The sequence below is a fragment of the Myxocyprinus asiaticus genome, chromosome 19, assembly GCF_019703515.2.
Source record: "Myxocyprinus asiaticus isolate MX2 ecotype Aquarium Trade chromosome 19, UBuf_Myxa_2, whole genome shotgun sequence".
NCBI classification, from domain to species: domain Eukaryota; kingdom Metazoa; phylum Chordata; class Actinopteri; order Cypriniformes; family Catostomidae; genus Myxocyprinus; species Myxocyprinus asiaticus.
In genome coordinates, this window is record NC_059362.1 from 45,493,749 (window position 1) to 45,514,206 (window position 20,458).

Sequence of the window (20,458 nt, forward strand, 5' to 3'; positions counted from 1 at the left end):
TGTAAGTTTCACGTTTATGGCACCATCTAGTGGTTATTTGTGGAAAAAGTGGTTTCATTGTTTATATCGATCTATTTAAACTGGCGGCAGACTTGCATGAGAAGTGACTCTTATGTTGGGATAAATTACAGCTAATTCTAATAAAGTAAAAGTGACAGTAATGATTATATTGTTACTGATATTTTAAAATGGGTATTTGCTGAATATGAGCAACTTGTGTTTGGTTAAAATTTTATATATTATTTTATTGAAAAAGCATGTTGAAATTCATGTATCAAATATGATACAATAGATTTTTGAGACATATCCACAATTACATTTCATTCATGCCCACCACCACAAAAAATAAATAAATAAATAAATTCTGTGTATGTTCATTATAAAGATCTCATTATTTTACACTACAAGCTATTATGATGTCATCTCACCATAAGTTCCTGAGTCCCAGCGAATAAAGTTTTACAATTTCCCTTTTTTAAATGTCAATATAGTGTCTGGTGCATAACATACATATGATAAAAATTGTGTATTGAAAAAAAAATATTGTATTCATATTGTATTTGATGTGCTGAATTGAACTGTGATACATTTCAACCCATATTAATAGACCAAGGAGAGGAAGCTGTCATGGCCAAACTCTCAAACATTTAGTATCTCTGAAAAGTCCAGGGAGTCCTCTGATAATACCCCAATATTTACCACTGTAGAAAAACTTAAATAACAAATGTCCTACACAAAAATCAATTGCTGGATAATGACCTTTAAAGCCTAAAGTATCAAATATGATACATAAAAAAAGTGAATTTTTTAATTTTTTTTTTTTTTACAATTTCTTATTATAGTTTGTCTAATGGTACTAAAACAGTTCATATGTCAGGCTTTACAGGGTTACGATGTTTAGCAGATGTTAATGAGATTGTGATGCTTTCCAGATAAAAAGATGTAAAGCAGACATCGCGGAGATGTACATGTGCTATCTGGGTGCCAAGTTAAAAATAATAGCATTTAAAAAACAAAAATTCGGCGACATTAGGTCGAAAGTTTGTCCGCTGAAATTGGTCGGTGCTTACCAAAATTCGACTGCGCATGTGTGAGCTCCAGTTTTCCGGTGAAATGTCCACAGAGTGGCGCCAAAACAGAGTTGTATTTTTAGTTGTAAATGATGTAATACAGTCAACAGGAATGCACATTTTTATTTTAACTTTGAAACCCTAAACCTCTAGAATTATTGTTGCCAAATAAACTTCAGAGGTAGAATAACATTATGAACATACTGTATGTGCAGAACGGATGAGGAAAACGCATTTCCAAGAAATATTTGAATTTATTACAAGGCTGATGACCTTAACATTCAACAGGGGTTCACTCCTATTCCACAGGATTAAAATACCTTATAAATTATGTTTTGTGATTAATGTAAGCTACGTGAAAGACATAGACATGTTGTGTTAGTTGCCAAACACTGTGCTTAAAACTGGCACATTATCAAGAGGTGGTAAAATAAAACAAAATTAAAACAGAAGCTCCCCAACATAACATACAAATTACAGGACATAGAAATGATAAGCCTGCTCATCCAAAGGAGAAGAGAAAGAATAGTGTAAAAACCTAGAGAAAAATAAATCATAAATCAGTGATTGCTGAGATAACCAAAAACCAAAAACAAATTGAAAATGAAATGGAAAAATCCTTCTTTATTATTAGATCATAACACAAGAATGTAATTATACGTAAGAGCGTATTGACTAAGCAACAGCCCAAAATAAATGCTTTTAGAGTGTTATGCAGGATGCAAAAACAGTGGCTTGTTTTTGCCACATAGTTTCACCTCATAGTCGTAATTTAGCAGAACAAAAAACCACTGAGAAATTGTTTCTAGCTTGAAAGCCAAATAGTCGGTCCAGCGCCAAACCCTTTTAAACTCACTAAGTACATTGTTGGGCATACTGTATGGTTGTCCTGTGTCAACATATGCTTTGGCAGTAACAAGGATCCGACTGTCTTCTTGTAGCAGCAGACCAGAGTTTTAGCCACAGCACGCATTCTTTCACAATGTTATCACGCCACATGCCGAGTCAAATCACATCAGATTCACAACAGCATTCTTAATCCGACTTTATTCCATCCCTTTACTGCATTCAATCACATACAGTTTTTAAAAAGAATAAAAGGTTCTCATCTGTGAACACCGGTGGTGATGGTGGTCAAAACGTTCCATAAACAACATGAGGAAAATGTTGCTGTCGTAAAATAGTGTGCTGTATTTTACAAAAGGGTGAGATCTTTGTCTCGCAATAAATCACCAGCACCAAAACTGGCTCTTATCTCAAAAGAACACATTTCCCATGGTCAATATGCTGGGTGTTTGGTGATTTGTCATTTAGCAGAGGCTTTTTATCCAAAGAGATGGCTGCTTTTTGTACCTTTTACTACAATTACTGCACATTTTGTCAGATGTAAATATCTCATACACTTGGTATTGAAAGAGGGACCTGAACCTATGGACCAGAATATCAAAAGTCATGTTTCTATCCCATTTACAAATTTAATTTATGCACAAAATCAGAATATCGCAATAGCAATTTGTGAATTCAATCGCATGTGTTTAAGACAACACAATTGTCACTTTTGGGGAAAAAGAAATAGAAATGGAAGTTGAATCCACTGTAGCTCTTTTATTAAAGGAATAGTGCACCCAAAAATTCCTCATTCCTCATGCCATCCCAGAAGCGTCACACTTTCTTTCTTCTGCTGAACACATTTGAAGAAAAACAGTAAAATATCATAACTCAGTAGGTCATTAAAATGCAAGTGGATGGTGACCAGATCTTTGAATCTCCAAATTTCACAGACAGTCAGCATAAATGTCATCGATACGACTCCAGTGGTTAAATTAATGTCTTCTAAAGCGAAACAGTCGCTTTTGGTGTGAAAAAGACAAATATTTAAGTACTTTTTAACTAGCAGCATGCACGTTCACATCACATCAGAGGGCTTGAGAGTGTGACGTATTCGCATTGGCATGTTACGGACGTAATCCCACGTTTTTCTCTCGGTTGAGATCTAAACCAAAACCAATGAAGCTTCTGTACAGTGTTCCTCCTACTCACTTGTAAACAGCGCTTTTCTTCCGGGTGTTTCGCACATGCTTCTGATCTCATGTGAACATGCCAATGCGATTACTGACCTGAGCGACTATTTATAGTTAAAATTGACTGAATTATTGATATTTTTTGCACCAAAAGTGATCATTTAACTTTAGAAGACATTAATTTAACCTTTGGAGTGGTATGGATGACGTTTATGCTGCCTTGATTTGATTTTAGGAGCTTCAAATGTCTAATCACCATTCACTTGCATTTTAAGGATGTACTGAGCTAAGATACAGTATTTTTCTTCAAATGTGTTCTGCTGTAGAAAGAACGTCATACACACCTAGGATGGCATGAGGGTGAGTAAATGATGAGAGAGTTTTCATTTTTGGGTAAACCAACCCTTTAAATGTAATAATTACTTCATTACATAATAAATTCCTATTGAAGTGTATTTGGTAAATGTGTTTCTATTGTTGTTTATCCAATAAAAAAACATATGCACCTCAAGCAAATGAGCATATCAAATTTTATGCACATTTTGGAGGTTTTATTCCATGGCTGGGTCTATCTTGTGACTCCAGTAAGCAACCCACTTAGCAACCCCTGAGTAAATAAAGTCAGAACAACATCCTTCCTTTCTTCCTGAAGGTATGACTGGAAAACAGGGAAGGAAGGATTTGACTGCACCCTGATTGAAAATGAACATTACTGACTAATACACCAGAAACATAGATCTTATCCAATATTGGATTTCTAAAGAAAATATGAGTGATGCTAGGGTGTTTTGAGTGGTTGCCGGGGCATTGCTATGCAGTTGCTAAGATGTTCCAAGTGGTTGTTAGCACATTACTGGAGAGATTCTTATGAAACCCATCAAGAAAATGTCTTGGTCCCCTTTACTCCAAAATCAAATGAAGCGTAACAATTTTTTTTTTTAATTGTGACATTATTTTCAGAACAGTTACGTACATTTGACCCCCAATGCTTATTACCACAATGCAAAAAAAGATGGTCATTATGATATCCTCATTACTGCAAAGTGAAACAATTATTGATTATTTAACTTGTAAAGCACCTATACGCCATAGTAATACTCCTTTAGTGCAATCTTTCATTTTGGCTGATTTTAATTTTAAAAATCATTGGACAACACCACCTTTTTTACTTTTATACAGTAAAGATGGCTGTGTTTCGTTAATTAGAATCATCATTGAAAACCATGCGAATAGTAAAAGTAAAACGTTCGAACCCATTACAGTAATAAGAATTAGGGGGTCAAATGGAAACCAAGTGTCCTGAAAATAATGTGACAATGCAAAACATCTAAATATAATTATTTTAATTTGTTTTTATTGATTTGGGTTTAAGTATGACCAGGACATCTTCTTGATGGGATTAGTAAGAATCACCCCCTGTGCAGTTGCCATGCGTGTTCTAATAATAATAATATGTTTAATTTGTATAGCGCCTTTCTAAACCCAAGGTCGCTTTACAGAATCAATCACAACAAGAAATAAATCACAATCAATTTCAACAATACACCAATAAAACCCCTCATGGACAAGGGGAGTAACATATAGAAAAAAGATGTGTTTTCAGGAGTTTATTGAAAGAAAGCAAGGAAGAGGCTTCACATAAGTTCTAAAGGAAGAGAGTTCTATAGTCTAAGGCCAGCAAGCCTAAAACTACCTGGACCCCATAGAGACTAATCTAAATTTAGGAACTGCAAGTAAGCCAGAAACAAGGGAAAGCAGCCAGGGGAGTAGGGTTGTAGTAACTCGGATAAGCTTTGTATGTGAGGATGAGGATCTGGAACTGGATGCAAAAGGAGAGAGGGAGATTTGCACATATTGAAGTCGTTTGGCAGTTTTTGCAGAAAGACCAAAGAAAAGTGAATTGCAGTAATCACAAAGGCATGTATAATGGTTTCAGCATCCTGGAGGCTGAGAGACGAGTGAATACGGGAGATGCTACGAAGGTGGGAAAAAAAGCCGTCTTTACAACCTTACAAACATGAGCTTCAAATGAGTGCATTCTGGGTGCATTGCTTGGTTGCTGGGTGTTTGATTACTGGCCTGAGTCAAAAGGGCCCACCCCCATGTTTATGTCTGGTCTATTCTGGTCTTCAGATATGGCTGAGGTCTTTCCTTCAGTGTAAGCATGTAGAATTTTATCGCCCATTTTATCGTCTGCAAGGCAAATATAAATAAATCTGATTTTCAAGAAAAGTAAGACAACACCTCTCCTCAACAACCCGCATGATCTGAGGTATCATTAACGTCCACAGCACAACTGGTACTGTTACGCAGCAAAGTGAAATACTAGGGCTAGAGATTTTAATAAACAACCACAAACCCAACAAAAACAGAAGAATAGAGCTTTGAAAAGTGCTGAAATGTAATTGAGTATGATAAATGATAGTAGGGGAAGTGACCCAATTAAGCCCACCCAAATCTAAGTTTGACATGTTTTCTTATATAAATGTTAACAGTCTTCCAATAAAGTGAGTATTGAATCAAAGATTAATCTCTCATCTAAACACTCATAAACTGACAAAATTAAGTTACTTTATTTAACTGCAAATGTAAAAAGTCTTGAGTGGGCTTTTAAGGAACATGTGTCCCATTTAAGCCCACATGCTTCACAGTTTACTAAATTATTTTTTTATTTAGACCTCAAACATCATAACCAGTTAATGAAATATTTAATTTCCGAATCCAACAAGTTTTAACCATATTTGGACGGTCCTTATCATTTTTTCTCGTCTATTAAATTTCTCCCTGCAATGTAAATAGGTTCAGCATGAGTTGAGGATGAATTCAGTTTAATATGAGGAATAATTATTAGGAATAATAGGGGTCAATGGAAAATAAACCTCAATCATTTATAGCAGAGTCAAAGTAAACACATTATATCCTTTTCAGAATCAGAACGAGCTTTATTGCCAAGCATGCTTACACACATACAAGGAATTTGTCTTGGCGACAGAAGCTTCCAGTGCACAAACAATACAAGACAAGATATATATATATATAAAAATAGAATAAAAATAAAAAGCGAACAGAAAATATAGTATATACAGAAATACTCAATAAGACAAAAAATATATCCATGTACAAATACAAATCTGATATTTATTTTCATGAATAAAAAACCCTATATTTTACAGTGTAGAGCATGTTTGTTACTGGTGTTTAAACAAATAAAATAATGATTCTGCTTTTTAAGCTTTGAGCAAACGGGCTTTTCAAAGGCACTGTTCCTTATAAGCCCACATGAAACGAACATTATATTTCTGGATGATAATTACAGACAGAGCACTAAATCTTTTATATTTTCATTTAATGTGGTTTTCAGCTGTTTTTATTCATTTATTTTCTTTTACAGCATCTATCTTTGTGATCACTCAGGCAGTGTCCTGCACTACACTGTAATTTTAACGGTAAAAGACTGTAAAATGCTATAGTAAAAAACAATTTTTAACAAGTAGTTACCGTAAAATATAATTTTAATATATTTAAAAAGACAATAAATTTTTTTAGATGTAAAAAGTATGATTTTCCCATATAATTAACGGTTAAAATTTGTATTATATTTAGCGAGAGAGTACATGTACTTTTTACGGTAAATTATTGTTAAAATTACGGTAAACAACAGTAATCGGGCATTCCCAGAATTCCCTGCGTGACCAATTACATTTCATTATATTTTATGGGAGTAGTTATGTTTCTTCTTATTTTTAATATCAGTTATGTACATTGTGGTGTTCTGTGATTTATTTGATGGAGTTTAGTTCATGTTTACTGCATTATTAAATGTCACATGTTACCCTGATGGTGTTTGTGTGAGTGACACTGAGCGCTGTCTCTACATGTTTATTGATCATTGCTCCTGCATGGGCCACTATTGGTGAACTTCATGTCATTATGTGCTCTTCTGTAATTACTTCAGTGATTAACAATACATTATAAAGTGAAAAGCAGATTTTTACACTTTCAGAACGTTAATACAGTATATAATGTTTATCATTTAATAATATAAACGATGGTATTGCACTGTAAAATATACCATAAAAACAACAGCTGTTGTTTACATTATTATAGTATTATTTACTTAATTATTCTGGCAACAACAGCTGCCAGATTTGTCTTTTTTTACAGTGTAAAATCCATCTTTTCAAATACATACTTGCTGTTAAATACTAACAAATAATACAAGTTGCATTTGATTTATTAATCTCTTAATTTTAATTTTTGTATAACTGCTTACCCTGTTTGTTCCTCAGACTCCAGAAAAATTGCTTGTTTCTTTTTTTGAGGTCATTGAAAACTGAGGTTTTGGAGCAACTTCCAAAATGGCCACTGAACAGTCATTGCACATGTTCCCAAATAACTCAAGAACAAAACATTTAATTGGCTCCAAATCTGCAACAACAATTTTTTCTCTTGCTTTCTGTCTGTTTTATATTTCAAAGTAAAACGGTAAGTGGGCGTATATGGTGCATGGGCTTAATAGGGTCATTTCACCTATATAGAATATTCCTTTTTATACCAAAAACTTGGTGATTAAATGGTATTTTCATGCCATTAAATGAACTCCACATAAAACTCCCTAAACCAGGCAAGGACATTAAGTCAGCCTTACATCACAAATGCCCATAAATAGAGCTGCCAGAGTAAACTTTAGTTTGCAATAACCACAACACCCATACTATCTCTGACTCAATATTACTTGCTTATTTGCCACTTATTAAAGAATTCCACTCTTCTTTGTATGATTTTGTTTCTCATATCTTTCAATCTTGACTAAATTTGCCCCAGGAAAACAGATTAAACCTTGCCACATCACGAAAGTACAATTTTTTTTTTTTTTTAGGTCTGACACTGACCTCGGAGGAGGAGATATTGTAGTTTAGGGTGGGCCATCTCTGCATTTTTTTCTTTTCTTTTATCAACGCCAGTCCAGACTTTTCACAAAGAGGCTGTATCAGTCATCATCCACACACCTACAAACCTCCTGTATTATCAAAAAGTAAATAAACTGCTTTTGATGAGGGTACTTCCATCCACCCACTTTCACTGAAGTCATGGAGACATTGATATAAGTGGATGTTTAAATAACTTGATGGGATACTGATAAATGTATTGTTCATACCCACCCATCAGTGCGTGCCTATTCCCACTTGGAAAAGATTCAATGTAAATCTATCCATAGATGGACTGAAGTCACCAGGCTGTTTTTCTGAGTTACTGCCACATGCCACATGCAATATAAACCCCAAATTAGATGGGGAATTATAATGTCTACTCATCTTATGAGACATCATTCGCCATAATGACACAAATTGTGCTTTAAACTGAACCAATCAGCATTGTTTAACTTAAACTATCCATGTATCTACAGTATATATATCTACACCAATCAGCTACAACATTAAAATTACCTGCCTAATATTGTGTAGGTCCCTCTCGTGCCGCCAAAACAGTGCCAACCTGCATCTCAGAATAGCATTCAGAGATTATATTCTTCTCACCACAATTGTACAGAGTGGTTATCTGAGTTACTGTAGACTTTGCCAGATGGGCTGGTTTGAGTATTTCTGTAACTGCTGATCTTCTGGGATTTTCACACACAACAGTCTCTAGAATTTACTCAGAATGGTGCCAAAAACAAAAAACATCCAGTGAGCGTCAATTCTGTGGATGGAAACACCTTGTTGATGAGAGAGGTCAGTGGAGAATGACCAGACTGTTTCAAACTGACAAAGTCTATGGTAACTCAGATAACCACTCTGTATAATTGTGATGAGAAGAATATCATCTCTGAATGCTATTCTGAGATGCAGGTTGGCGCTGTTTTGGCAGCACGAGGGGGACCTACACAATATTAGGCAGGTGGTTTTAATGTTGTGGTTGATCAGTGTATATAGTGGCCCCAAATAATATTCAGACAGTTAAGTCACTCCTTTTTTCCCCCAATTTGGAATGCCCAATTCCCAATGCGCTCTATGTCCTCATGATGGTGTAGTGACTCGCCTCAATCTGGGTGACGAATCTCAGTTGCCTCCACGTTTGAGACCATCAATCCATGCATCTTATCACGTGGCTTGAGCACGTTACCACGGAGACCTATTGCATGTGGAGGCTCACCCTGTTCTCTGCGGCATCCACGCACAACTCACCACGTGCCCCACCGAGAGTGAGAACCACATTATAGCGACCACGAGGAGGTTAACCCATGTGACTCTACCCTCCCTAGCAACCGGGGAAATTGGTTGCTTAGGAAGCCTGACTGGAGTCACTCAGCACACCCTGGCATTTAAGTCACACTTGAAAATATATTAATTTCATTGCATTCGATAAAGAATTCCATATCAGTACAGTACAGAACAGTTTTTATGCAAAACACTGGTTTGTCAGATTTTAAATGATAAAACAAAATATTGTTCAAAATGAAGACATAAAGTAGCCTATATTCATAACACTTTCTGGTAACTCTGCTACTCTGTGAACTTGAGGGGAAGTGACTTAATACAGTACTTTCACTAAAAAAAAATCACCATAACACCAGTTGATTAAAAGTAGTTGCAAAAATGGTTCTGAAAAGTTCATTTAGGTCTGAGAAAAGCTCTAGCAACATTTGTTTGCAGTTGCCATTTACTCTGACATTTTGTTATCTAATTCAATGTCATTCAGACATTTTAAGTTTGACTTAGTCATTGTTTTGGACCTTTATGTAAAACAGGGTTGAAATGTCTGAGGCCAATGGGGAAAATGCTTCTATTCTGCATTCTTTTCTAATTTAATACACATTTCTCATTACAAATCATATTATCAGAGTGAAATGTGAACTGAAAAAGTTTACATGAATTTCAGAATTTCTTGAAATTTGATCTCGCTTTTTGACATGTACTCAAACATAATGGATTTATATTTGTGCCACAATTCTGCGCGCACAAAATTATATTTTGAGCACGCAAAAAAAAAAAAAAAAAAAAATGCAGAGTGGGTAGGAGAAAGCAAAATGTAAGAATTCTGAGCAAATTCACATTTGAATAAACTATTCAAGTGCAAAATTTATTTTCGTTTGCAAGAAGATACATTGCTTTACAAAACTGAGTTCAAGCACGTGCAAAATAATTTTGTGTGCGCTAAAAATATCATCTTGCACGTGCAGAACATTTTTTGTGTGATCAAAATATCATATGGGATGCAAACTTTTTTTTTTTTTTTTTTGTGCACTCAAAACATCATCATGCGCGTGCAAAATAACTTTTTGTGCGCTCAAAATGTCATGCACGCGCAGAACATTTTGGTGAGCTCAAAGTATAATTTTGCGCGTGCAGAATTGTGCCACATAAACTGGCATGGACTCCACAGAGTCTGTGAAAAACCTGATGATGATCCACGTTTATCCCATTAATATGATTTGAGATTGTGCAGCTTTTTTCTGTCTTCATTTATTTATTTATTTATTTTCCAAATCCTAAAACTCTTGTTTCAGGTTTAAATATTTATCGAGCTTGGCCAAAAAAAAAATAAAACAAAATAAATAAATAATTTTTGCAGTGAAGCGAAAATGGTATATCTAGTCCTTCCCAAACTTGAAAATTAAATCCTCAGGAAGAATATCATGCATCCAGACAATTTTCGCCAGCTGGGATGGGGAGTGAGTAGTGGCGTTCCGGGAACTCGGCCAGATAACACGAACTTCCTTTAATTTTCTGAGACATGGATGCCGATATAAATGAGACACGGCACACTTCGAACCCACGACTGCCCTGTCAATACGTGGACGAGGCACTGAGCACTTCTTAAAAACCTCATAACTTCGCGAGCACCGTTGCAAAACGCGTTAGCAGAGATGAAAGAGATCATAGGAATAGCGATGGTTCTCGTTATCCTGAGAGTTCATGGGGAGACCACAAATAAAGGACATTGTGCGGATGGCAAATGCTTCACTATCCACACGGACAAGGCGAGTTTTACCACAGCGCAACACGCTTGTGAAAAGAAAGGCGGACATTTGATGACCGTTCGCAAGGACACGACGAGCGATATACTGGCGGATTTACTGAACGCCGCTCCCGGAGACTTTTGGCTCGGACTGAGATACGCCGGTGATCGGTGTTCCAACTCAACTCTTGGGTTAAAGGGATACAAGTGGATCACCGGAGACAACACAACTCAATACATCAACTGGAAAAGCAGCCAGATGGCCTGTTCCCCACAATGTGTGTCAGTGTCAAAGAACGTTCTAAAATGGAACGAAAGACAATGTCGTGAGCAAATTGACGGATATTTGTGCGAATACAAGAATGCCGACTACTGTGATCCGTTGAGTTCGAGCCAACCAGTCTTATATGAAACGTTGCTTGGCTTTAGGACAGATGGGAAACTCAAGGAGATTCCTGATGGAACCAATGGAACCATTCTGCCGTTTGGAACGCGGTTTATCTGTTTATCCAGAACATGGATTGCAGCACCTTGGAGTTGTGAGGTGTTTGGTGGTGGTTGTGATTATAAGTGCGTTCGGAACGAACAAAGCTACACGTGCAGATGCCCAGATGGCTATACAATCGATGCCAACAATGTCACTTGCACCAAACAGGATGACCCATGTTTGCTTGCATGCGAACATACGTGCTCAAGAGTTGGCGACACATTTGTGTGCATCTGTCGCCAGGGCTTTGAGCTGGATGGAGATATGAAGTCGTGCAAAGACATTAACGATTGCATTGATGAAAGTGTGTGTCAGGGTCCGAACGAGGAGTGTGTCAACCAAATAGGTAGCTTTGAGTGTCGATGTAAACCCGGGTTTGAGAGGGTCAATGGCTTTTGCGTTGACATTGACGAATGTTCTATGCCTGGTTCTGTGAAATGTGATCACGAGTGCGTCAACGATGATGGTGGCTATCACTGTGAATGCTACGAAGAATTCATACAGTCAAAAGAAGACATGCAGAAATGCATTAGGAACTGTTCGGACAAATGCACTCCCATTTGTGACCCCAATAATAGCGCTCATTGTGAATGTCCGGAAGGTTATCTCCTTGAAGACGAAAAAGTTTGCGTTGATATAGATGAATGCGACAATGGCAACTGTGACCAAGGATGTTACAATACACTTGGTGGATTTGAATGTTTTTGCTATGATGGATTCGAGCTTGTAGAGAAAGTCAACTGTGTGAGGAAAGACTTCAGCACTTCTACGACTTTTGACATTTTTATACCTACCAGCGGATCCCCAACCGTCCAGCCAGTGCCACTCTCAGCTGGCAACCTGCTGGCAATAATGATCTGCACTGTTATGTCTGTTCTTGTACTGGTGTGCGTCACTCACTACATGATGAGACGTCGAAACAAAATGCATCATCATGATGTATACAAAGGCCAATATGACAACAGCGACTTTCAACAGGTGATCATTGAAAAAAACAAACAAACAGGTATTTAAAACGAGACAGCTAAAATCGGACTTGACTCATACTGTACAATGGTGATTGCAAATGTATGTTGGCCTATTTTAGATTTATATAAATATGTATTATGTTTTATTTTGAACATATCCTGTTTTGGATGTAAACTTTATTTAATGACTGAAGCATGCATTGCACACATTTGAAGAAGCATTCAATGTCAGTATTCCTGAATGGTGTTGTGTGAAGAGAATAAAAGTATTATTTTAATAATTGTTTGATCTTTTATGCCACTTTGTTTCATTCTTTCTTTCCCTGTAGCCAGGGCCGTAGCTAGTGGGGTGAAAGGTGGTGACGATTCTAGGGCCCAAAGGTCCAGGGGGCCCCACAACAAAGTCTAAACTGTATTTTTTAATAGGAATGGGAAAGGGGCCCAGAGCAATGTAGAGTCAGGGGGCCCAGATTACCTTGCCACGGCCCTGCCTGTAGCCTATCGTTTGTGTCCAAATATGCATTAAAGGAATATTCCGGGTTCAGTACAAGTTAGCTCAATCGACAGCATTTCTGGCATAATGCTGATTACCACAAAAAAATAATTCAGAGTTTTTCGAGTTTACAGAGAGACATTTACAATGGAAGTGAATGGGGAAAATTTTGGGAGGGTTTAAGGGCAGACGTTTGAATCTCATAATTTTATAAAAGCACTTCATTAGTTCCTTTGTTAAAACTTATGTATTATTTTAGCTGTAAAGTTGTTTGAATCGTCGTTTTTAAAGCGGACTAGTAAATTACCAGGATTACGGCATTACGTCATCATGGCAACAAAATTGAAACTTGGAAAATAACTTTACACAGAAAAGGTTAGTAAGTGATTTTATCACACTATAATCATGTTAGTACACATTTAGTTCACATCTTGTGGCTACACTGTCAAATCTATTAGTTAACCTTACTTAAAAAAAGCATGTAAACTGATTGCATTGTAAGTAAATTGGCAGTAAATGTAGGCTTGCTTATTTGGCTCAAGTAAAGTGAACTATAGTCCACTTGAGCCAAATAAGTATATTTACTTGATTTTTTAAGGCAATTGGTTTCCTCTCTTTTTTAAAGTAAAGTCAACTTATTACATTCTACAGTGTATACTTTTGAAACAGTGAGTATTTTAACATTTAAGGATTGGCACCATTGAGTTTAATTGTAAGTGCCTCATGGTAAACATGATTGTTCCTGGTTTACAGTGAGGAGGGACAAGTAGAAATGAATTTTTGTAGTAATTAACATTATGCAACAAATGCTGTCGAGCTTAACTTGTATATTCCTTTAATGAAAATAAATATTTCTAAATGTTTTCATTTTAAAATTTATATTTATGTGTTATGCTTTAAATTAAATTAAATAGGTTTACCCAGAAATAGAAATTCGCTCAATATTTACTCTTCCTTACCATCCCAGATGTGTGACTTTCTGTCTTCTGCAGAACACAAATAAAGATTTTTATAAGAGTATCTCAGCTCTGTTAGTCCATACAATGCAAGTGAATGCTGGCCAGAATTTTGAAGCTCCAAAAGCACATAAATTTGGGAGCAGTGGTGGCTCAGCGGTTAAGGCTCTGGGTTACTGATCAGAAGGTCGGGGGTTCAAGCCCCAGCACTGCCAAGATGCCACTGTTGGGCCCTTGAGCAAGGCCCTTGACCCCATCTGCTCCAGGGGTGCTGTATCATGGCTGACCCTGCACTCTGACCCCAGCTTAGCTGGGATATGTAAAAAAAAAAAAAAAAAAGAATGTCACTGTATATGTGCAAATGTATAATGTGTGATAAATTAATTAATAAAAAAAAAACTTAAATGCAGCATAAAAGCAATCTATACACCTCCAGTGGTTTAATCCATGTCTTCAGAAGTGATTTGTGGTGTTTGTGAGAAACAGATCAATATTTAAGTCCTTTTTTTTTTTTACTTTAAATTCACCTCCCCCAAATAGTACTCAGCACCCAGTAGGTGGCAATATGCATGAAGAATGTGAATAGCCAAAAACAAAAGAAGAAGAATGTGCAAGTGAATGTGGACTTAAATATCAATCTGTTTCTCGCTACTGAAGACATGGAGTCCTATAGGTTACTTTTATGCTACATTTATGTGTTTTTTGGAGCTTTAAAGTTCTGGTCACCATTAACTTGCATTGAACAGACCAAAAGAGCTGAGATATTCTCCTAAAAATCTTAATTTGTGTTCAGCAGAAGAAAGAAAGTCACACACATCTGGGATGGCAAGAGGGTGAGTAAATGATGAGATATTTTATTTTCTATTTTTGTGTGAACTATCCTGAGGGTCCTGCTCGTCTTAAGGGTTATTGCACTGAAGTTGGTAAATAACGTCCTCTTGTGGGGAATTAAGAACACAACTAGTCAAGGAGGAAGTCCAGCTGCTGGAAGCTTGAATGGCTCTTTGTTTTCTTTCTCTTTTTCACTTGCTTCAGAGGCTTATTAAAGTAAAGCATATCCATAAAATTGATTCAAAAGTATATTGCGAATTAATCCCATTCAAATATTGATCGTTGGCTTGCGTGCTGTTGTTGCACAAGAAAGGAACCGATGCGTCATGAAGTTATTTCCCATATTGGGAAACCCATTAGAGAAAACAGTGGAAGAGCTCCGCATGATCGCCATACAGCAGCCCGAGGACGGGGAGTTCATATGTCGCTATTTGACTATTAATAATGCAGTTCTGAAACTTTCAACTATTGCATGTACAAATATTAAGCGCTGAGTGTACAGTGAGAGAGGCTGTATGGATTCGTGACCTAACCGGTAAGACACTAAACTATTGTTCTGTTATTATTCACATTAGCCATACATGTAAAAATCTGTAAGTTTTTGTGTTGTGCGCAATAGAATGGATCGGTCACACCAAACGCGTCTTTGCATACGTCAGCGCTGCTTTTCAATTGTTTACTAACATAAACATTCGCAACACTGACTGTTGTGCGAACAATTCATAAAATACAGCTGTTTTCCTGAATAGCCTATTGTAACTTCTTTTACAGTCCGTTTCCAGTTCTATAGCTTTACTAATTTGAACTTGCTGTTAGATGCAATTTTTAGTGGATTAAACTGTAAAACAAACTTGCTGGTGTGTTTTGTCCCCCCACAGTGCTCTCACAATGGAATATACATTATTACGGACTGTCCTTGGATTATGCATCCTCACTCAGGTTGTGAAATGCAACTCTGTATGTTCAATTAACAGCTATAGTGCTGTCTGCATAGACAGAGGTCTTCATCAGGTGCCAGAGCTGCCGACATATGTAAATACTGTGGATTTGAGTTTAAACAACATTGCTGAACTCAATGAAACATCCTTTTCTCGTCTTGAAGGTCTACAAGTCCTCAGGATGGAGCAACAAACACCAGGACTTTTGATTAGAAACAATACATTCAGAAGACTCAACAATCTAATATCTCTTCAGCTGGGCTACAACCACATGCTTCAATTGGAGAAAGGAGCATTCAATGGATTATTCAACCTTCAGATTCTCTCTCTCACACAGTGCAGTTTAGACGACTCCATCCTGTCTGGTGACTTCCTCAAACCTCTGGTGTCTCTTGAGGTGCTTGTCTTGCGTGATAATAAAATAGAAAGAATCCGGCCGGCCCCGTTGTTTTTAAACATGAGAAGTTTCCACATACTGGATCTCTCTCGCTTAAACGTCAAGAGTATCTGTGAGGAGGACCTCCTCAACTTTCAGGGTAAACAGTTCACTCTTCTAAAACTGTCCTCAGTGAGACTGCGAGAGATGAACGAGTACTGGTCAGGATGGGACAAGTGTGGAAACCCATTTAAGAACATGTCTATAACTATATTGGATCTGTCTGGAAATGGCTTCGCTGTTAACATGGCACAGCGGTTTTTTGATGCCATCAGGGGTACCAAAATACAAAGTCTTATTCTCAGTAACAGTTACAGCATGGGCAGTTCTTTTGGCCATAAAAACTTGAAAAATCCAGACAAATTCACATTCAAGGGTCTTGAGGAGAGTGGCATTAAGATTTTTGATCTGTCTCAATCAAATATCATCACTCTGTCCAATTCATTATTTAATATGTCAGATCTAGAAGAACTTACTTTAGCCCATAATCAGATCACTGAGGTTGAAAACAATGCATTTTTGGGGTTGACAAATTTACTAAAGCTAAACCTGTCTCAAAACTACCTAGGTGATATTGATTCTGAAACATTTCTGAATCTACAGAAACTTGAGCTGCTTGATTTGTCTTACAACAATATAAAGGTGCTTGGAGATAAATCATTTCAAGGGCTCGAAAATCTGCTCAACCTGAATTTAACAGGAAATGATCTCACATCTGTACATGAACTCGCAACCCTTCCAAACCTGGAGAAGCTCTACTTGGGTGACAACAGAATTACGTCTTTGTCTAACTTACCCAACGTGGCTAAAAATCTCACAACCCTTGATTTGGAAATGAACAAATTAAATGCCTTGTCAGATCTGTACACAATTCTACGGGAATTTCCACAAATTGAAAAAATCTTTCTTCAAGGTAACATGTTTTGGAATTGTTATACTCCAAAACAAACTGTGCTTTCAGACAAAATACAACTCCTTCATCTTGGGATTTCAACTATGCAGCTTATCTGGTCACAAGGAAAATGTTTAGATGTGTTTAACAATCTTCACCTGTTAGAACAGCTCTCTCTGTATGCCAACGGGCTGCAGTCGCTCCCTAAAGACATTTTCAAAGACCTTACCTCTTTGCACTTTTTAGATTTGTCCTTCAACTCTTTGAAGTACATTTCTAATGGCACATTCCCTAAAAGTCTACGAATTCTAAATCTTGATTATAATTCAATTTATTCAGTGGATCCAAATGTCTTTAGCACCCTCACTTACATCAGCCTGCTACGAAACCAGTTTCGTTGCGATTGCAACCTAAGGGATTTCCAAACATGGCTAAATCAAACTAATGTAATCCTTGCACACCCCATTGAGGATGTGACATGTGCCAGTCCTGAGGATCAGTACATGGTTCCTGTGTTGACATCAAACATACAATGTGAGGATGACGTGGAAGAGAAGACTACTGAAAAACTGAGGCTTGTGCTTTTCATCTGCTGTGCCACATTGATCATATTACTCACGACCAGTGCCATCGTTTACGTCCGTAGTCGTGGCTACTTCTTCAAGCTTTACAAACAACTGATTACCAAACTTGTGGATGGAAAGCGAGAGGATCCTGAACCTGACCAATTCTTGTACGATGTGTATCTTTGCTTCAGTTCCAATGATATGAAGTGGGTGGAGAGAGCACTGTTGAAGAGACTCGACTCTCAGTTTTCCAAACAGAATGTGCTCCACTGTTGCTTCGAGGAGCGAGACTTCATACCTGGAGAGGACCATCTTTCCAACATGCGAAACGCTATCCAGAGTAGTCGCAAAACACTCTGTGTGGTGTCTGAACATTTCCTGAAGGACGGCTGGTGCTTGGAAACCTTCACCCTGGCAAATAATAGGATGGAAGATGACCTTAAGGACATTCTGGTGGTGTTGGTTGTGGGGAACATACCCCAGTACAGGTTACTGAAGTACAAACAAGTGAGATCTTACATTGAGAACAGAAGATACCTTCTTTGGCCCGATGACAGTCAGGACTTAGAGTGGTTTTATGACCAACTTTTACATATAATCAGAAAAGACACCAAGGTTAAGCAAACAAATACTGAATTAAAAGGCAAGGAGATTGAAACAAAGCCTGAAGCAGTTAATGTTCATGCAAACACTACTGTGTAATTATGGTGTGTTATGTATCATAGACATTTTGAATTGAAGGATATTCAGCAGCACCAAGGGACTTCATGTAGAACTTTTGTTTGTATTTTATTGTTGTATGTGTCTCTTATTATAAAATGCACAGTTTACTTTTCATCACCCTTTTTATAATTTATGCTCCCACAACTCGAAAACGACATTATTCTACAAATTACTCCCATTTTATACAAATATTGCACACTGGATGTGGTATAAAATAATGCATTATATTTTGCTGTGAATCTGTGTTATTTTAGCGCTTCTGCTCTCACCATATTTCCTGAATACAGGCAAAATGCCCAAAACCTGGAAGCCACTTGTGAGATGTATTTAGCCACCAGTTTATAAATCGCAGTTCATCTTAAAAACATGGGCATGGGAATGATGCATGGACTCCACCTACAGAATGCCCACAAATATCCTAACTTGGTGAGACAGAATACAATAAAAGCGCATGCGCTAGTTATTAATTCATTTATTCATATGGGCTGCTTCCGAAAACTGAAAAATGCTGCCTTTGAAGGCTGTATACGGAGGTAGTTTGAAAATAAGGTGCTTTTCAAACTGTTCTGAGGCCAGTTTCCTTAATCGTTCCATTCATTCAAGAACGCTGTCAGTGAAGCCATTAACTGATTAGGCAGCAAGTCAGCTGCCTACGTTTTCAGATGGAGCCATGGAATATTCTTTCGGCTTGGCATGGATATGCAGTGCAGCTACTGGTGTCTGCCCATATAATGCAGCCCATTCAAGAACTCTTCATTAGTTAGTCATTTTCATTACCAATAATAAATCCATTCATTGACTGTGCACTGGCACGCCTGAGCGCAAACAAACATTGGTATGCATGCTTGTCAGTTGATGTGCGCATAAGAACATTTTCACGTCAGTTTCTGCCTTATAAACCCCCATTTGTTCCTCTTTTGATGTAGGATCAAATCTGATTGTACGTACATACATAAATGAGGGCTCAGGTCTTGTGTTTTTGGGTAATAACGATTTGTACATTGCTTATGACGTGTCAATAAACCTCAGAATTGCTAAAGAAGACCATATTTGAAAGAGTTCACAACACCACTTTGGCAATCCTGATAATGTATAAATGTAATATTTTTATTTTGTCTATGTACTCATTTTGCATAGTCTATCTATATGATTAAAGCAAATCAGGAAATTAAATATTTTAACGTCAGACAATCTTATTTCTATGGTCTTCATTATGATATATGCATGGGTGACGTCACAATGTCATCTGGCCTAATTTCTTGTATGGAGATCGCATCATTTTAATAACGCACACTGAAACAAGAAAGGAAACACAGCAAAGCTAATATTTACAAATGCTGAGTTATACTTCCAGTCTTTCAGTAATACCCTGTGCAGTCATAGCTGACCAAAGAATGACCTTTCAATTAATTTCCTGTTCCTTTATCTTCTTACATGCAGGGATACAAAGCAACATTTTTGCCTATGCGTCTCTCACTATTCTACTTCTTTACTGAACAATTATGTAAATACACAGCACTCTACATAAACAATTATGTACTGGATGCTGAAATAACTTCTAAAATAATACCTTAATAAAATAATTTCTGTAGCCATGTTTTCAGCCCTCGCTGATTTCTGTTAATACAAGCTCTTGTTTGACCTCGTTTTTGTTTGACGTTGGCACATACAAAAAATAAAATGAATTATTACAAGCTTGATGCTACTTTTGTTTGTGTGTTATCGAAAAGGTCAATATGTATCGTAATAAAAATGGACCATTTACCAGGGTTGCAAACTCAAGAGGGGCGAAAAAGACAATCACTGGTCATGCAGTCCACAAGCATGCTTTCCGGGGATATTGTTTTAAAGAATAAGCTAAAAGCACCAATTCCAGCGATTTTAATGATTCAAGTAGTAAATTAACTGCTCAACTGTGCAGAATTAGCAGCAAAAATAATGGGTATTTTTGTGTGGCCTGCTTCTGTTTCACAAATTTGTTTAGTTTTATTAACCGATTAGTTCAGTGACCACTTCAACGGATGCTACTAGTTGGGACAAATGAGCATCTTATGTGTTTTTAGTGAGTCATTGAATCATTTTGAGTCATTCATGACCGAAATCTACCAAGAGACTTTA

At 37.0% G+C, this 20,458-nt stretch overlaps 2 protein-coding genes across 2 annotated transcripts; both read left to right on the forward strand.

Annotated features, from left to right (window-relative positions):
* The first annotated feature begins 10,777 nt into the window (after positions 1–10,777).
* Positions 10,778–12,780, forward strand: thbd (thrombomodulin). Its single transcript, XM_051644386.1, has one exon. It carries the CDS (start codon positions 10,959–10,961, stop codon positions 12,549–12,551), a length of 1,593 nt encoding a protein of 530 aa, XP_051500346.1. The 5' UTR covers positions 10,778–10,958; the 3' UTR covers positions 12,552–12,780.
* A 2,169-nt stretch (positions 12,781–14,949) lies between these two features.
* Positions 14,950–20,034, forward strand: LOC127409613 (toll-like receptor 5). The gene is made up of 2 exons (XM_051644296.1): positions 14,950–15,320; positions 15,664–20,034. Exon 2 carries the CDS (start codon positions 15,674–15,676, stop codon positions 18,317–18,319), a length of 2,646 nt encoding a protein of 881 aa, XP_051500256.1. The 5' UTR covers positions 14,950–15,320; positions 15,664–15,673; the 3' UTR covers positions 18,320–20,034.
* Positions 20,035–20,458: the final 424 nt, after the last annotated feature.

What these genes read in the sequence shown, in the direction of transcription:
- thbd (XM_051644386.1), top strand. Translation starts at nt 10,959, where the DNA reads ATGAAAGAGATCATAGGAATAGCGATGGTTCTCGTTATCCTGAGAGTT.
- LOC127409613 (XM_051644296.1), top strand. Translation starts at nt 15,674, where the DNA reads ATGGAATATACATTATTACGGACTGTCCTTGGATTATGCATCCTCACT.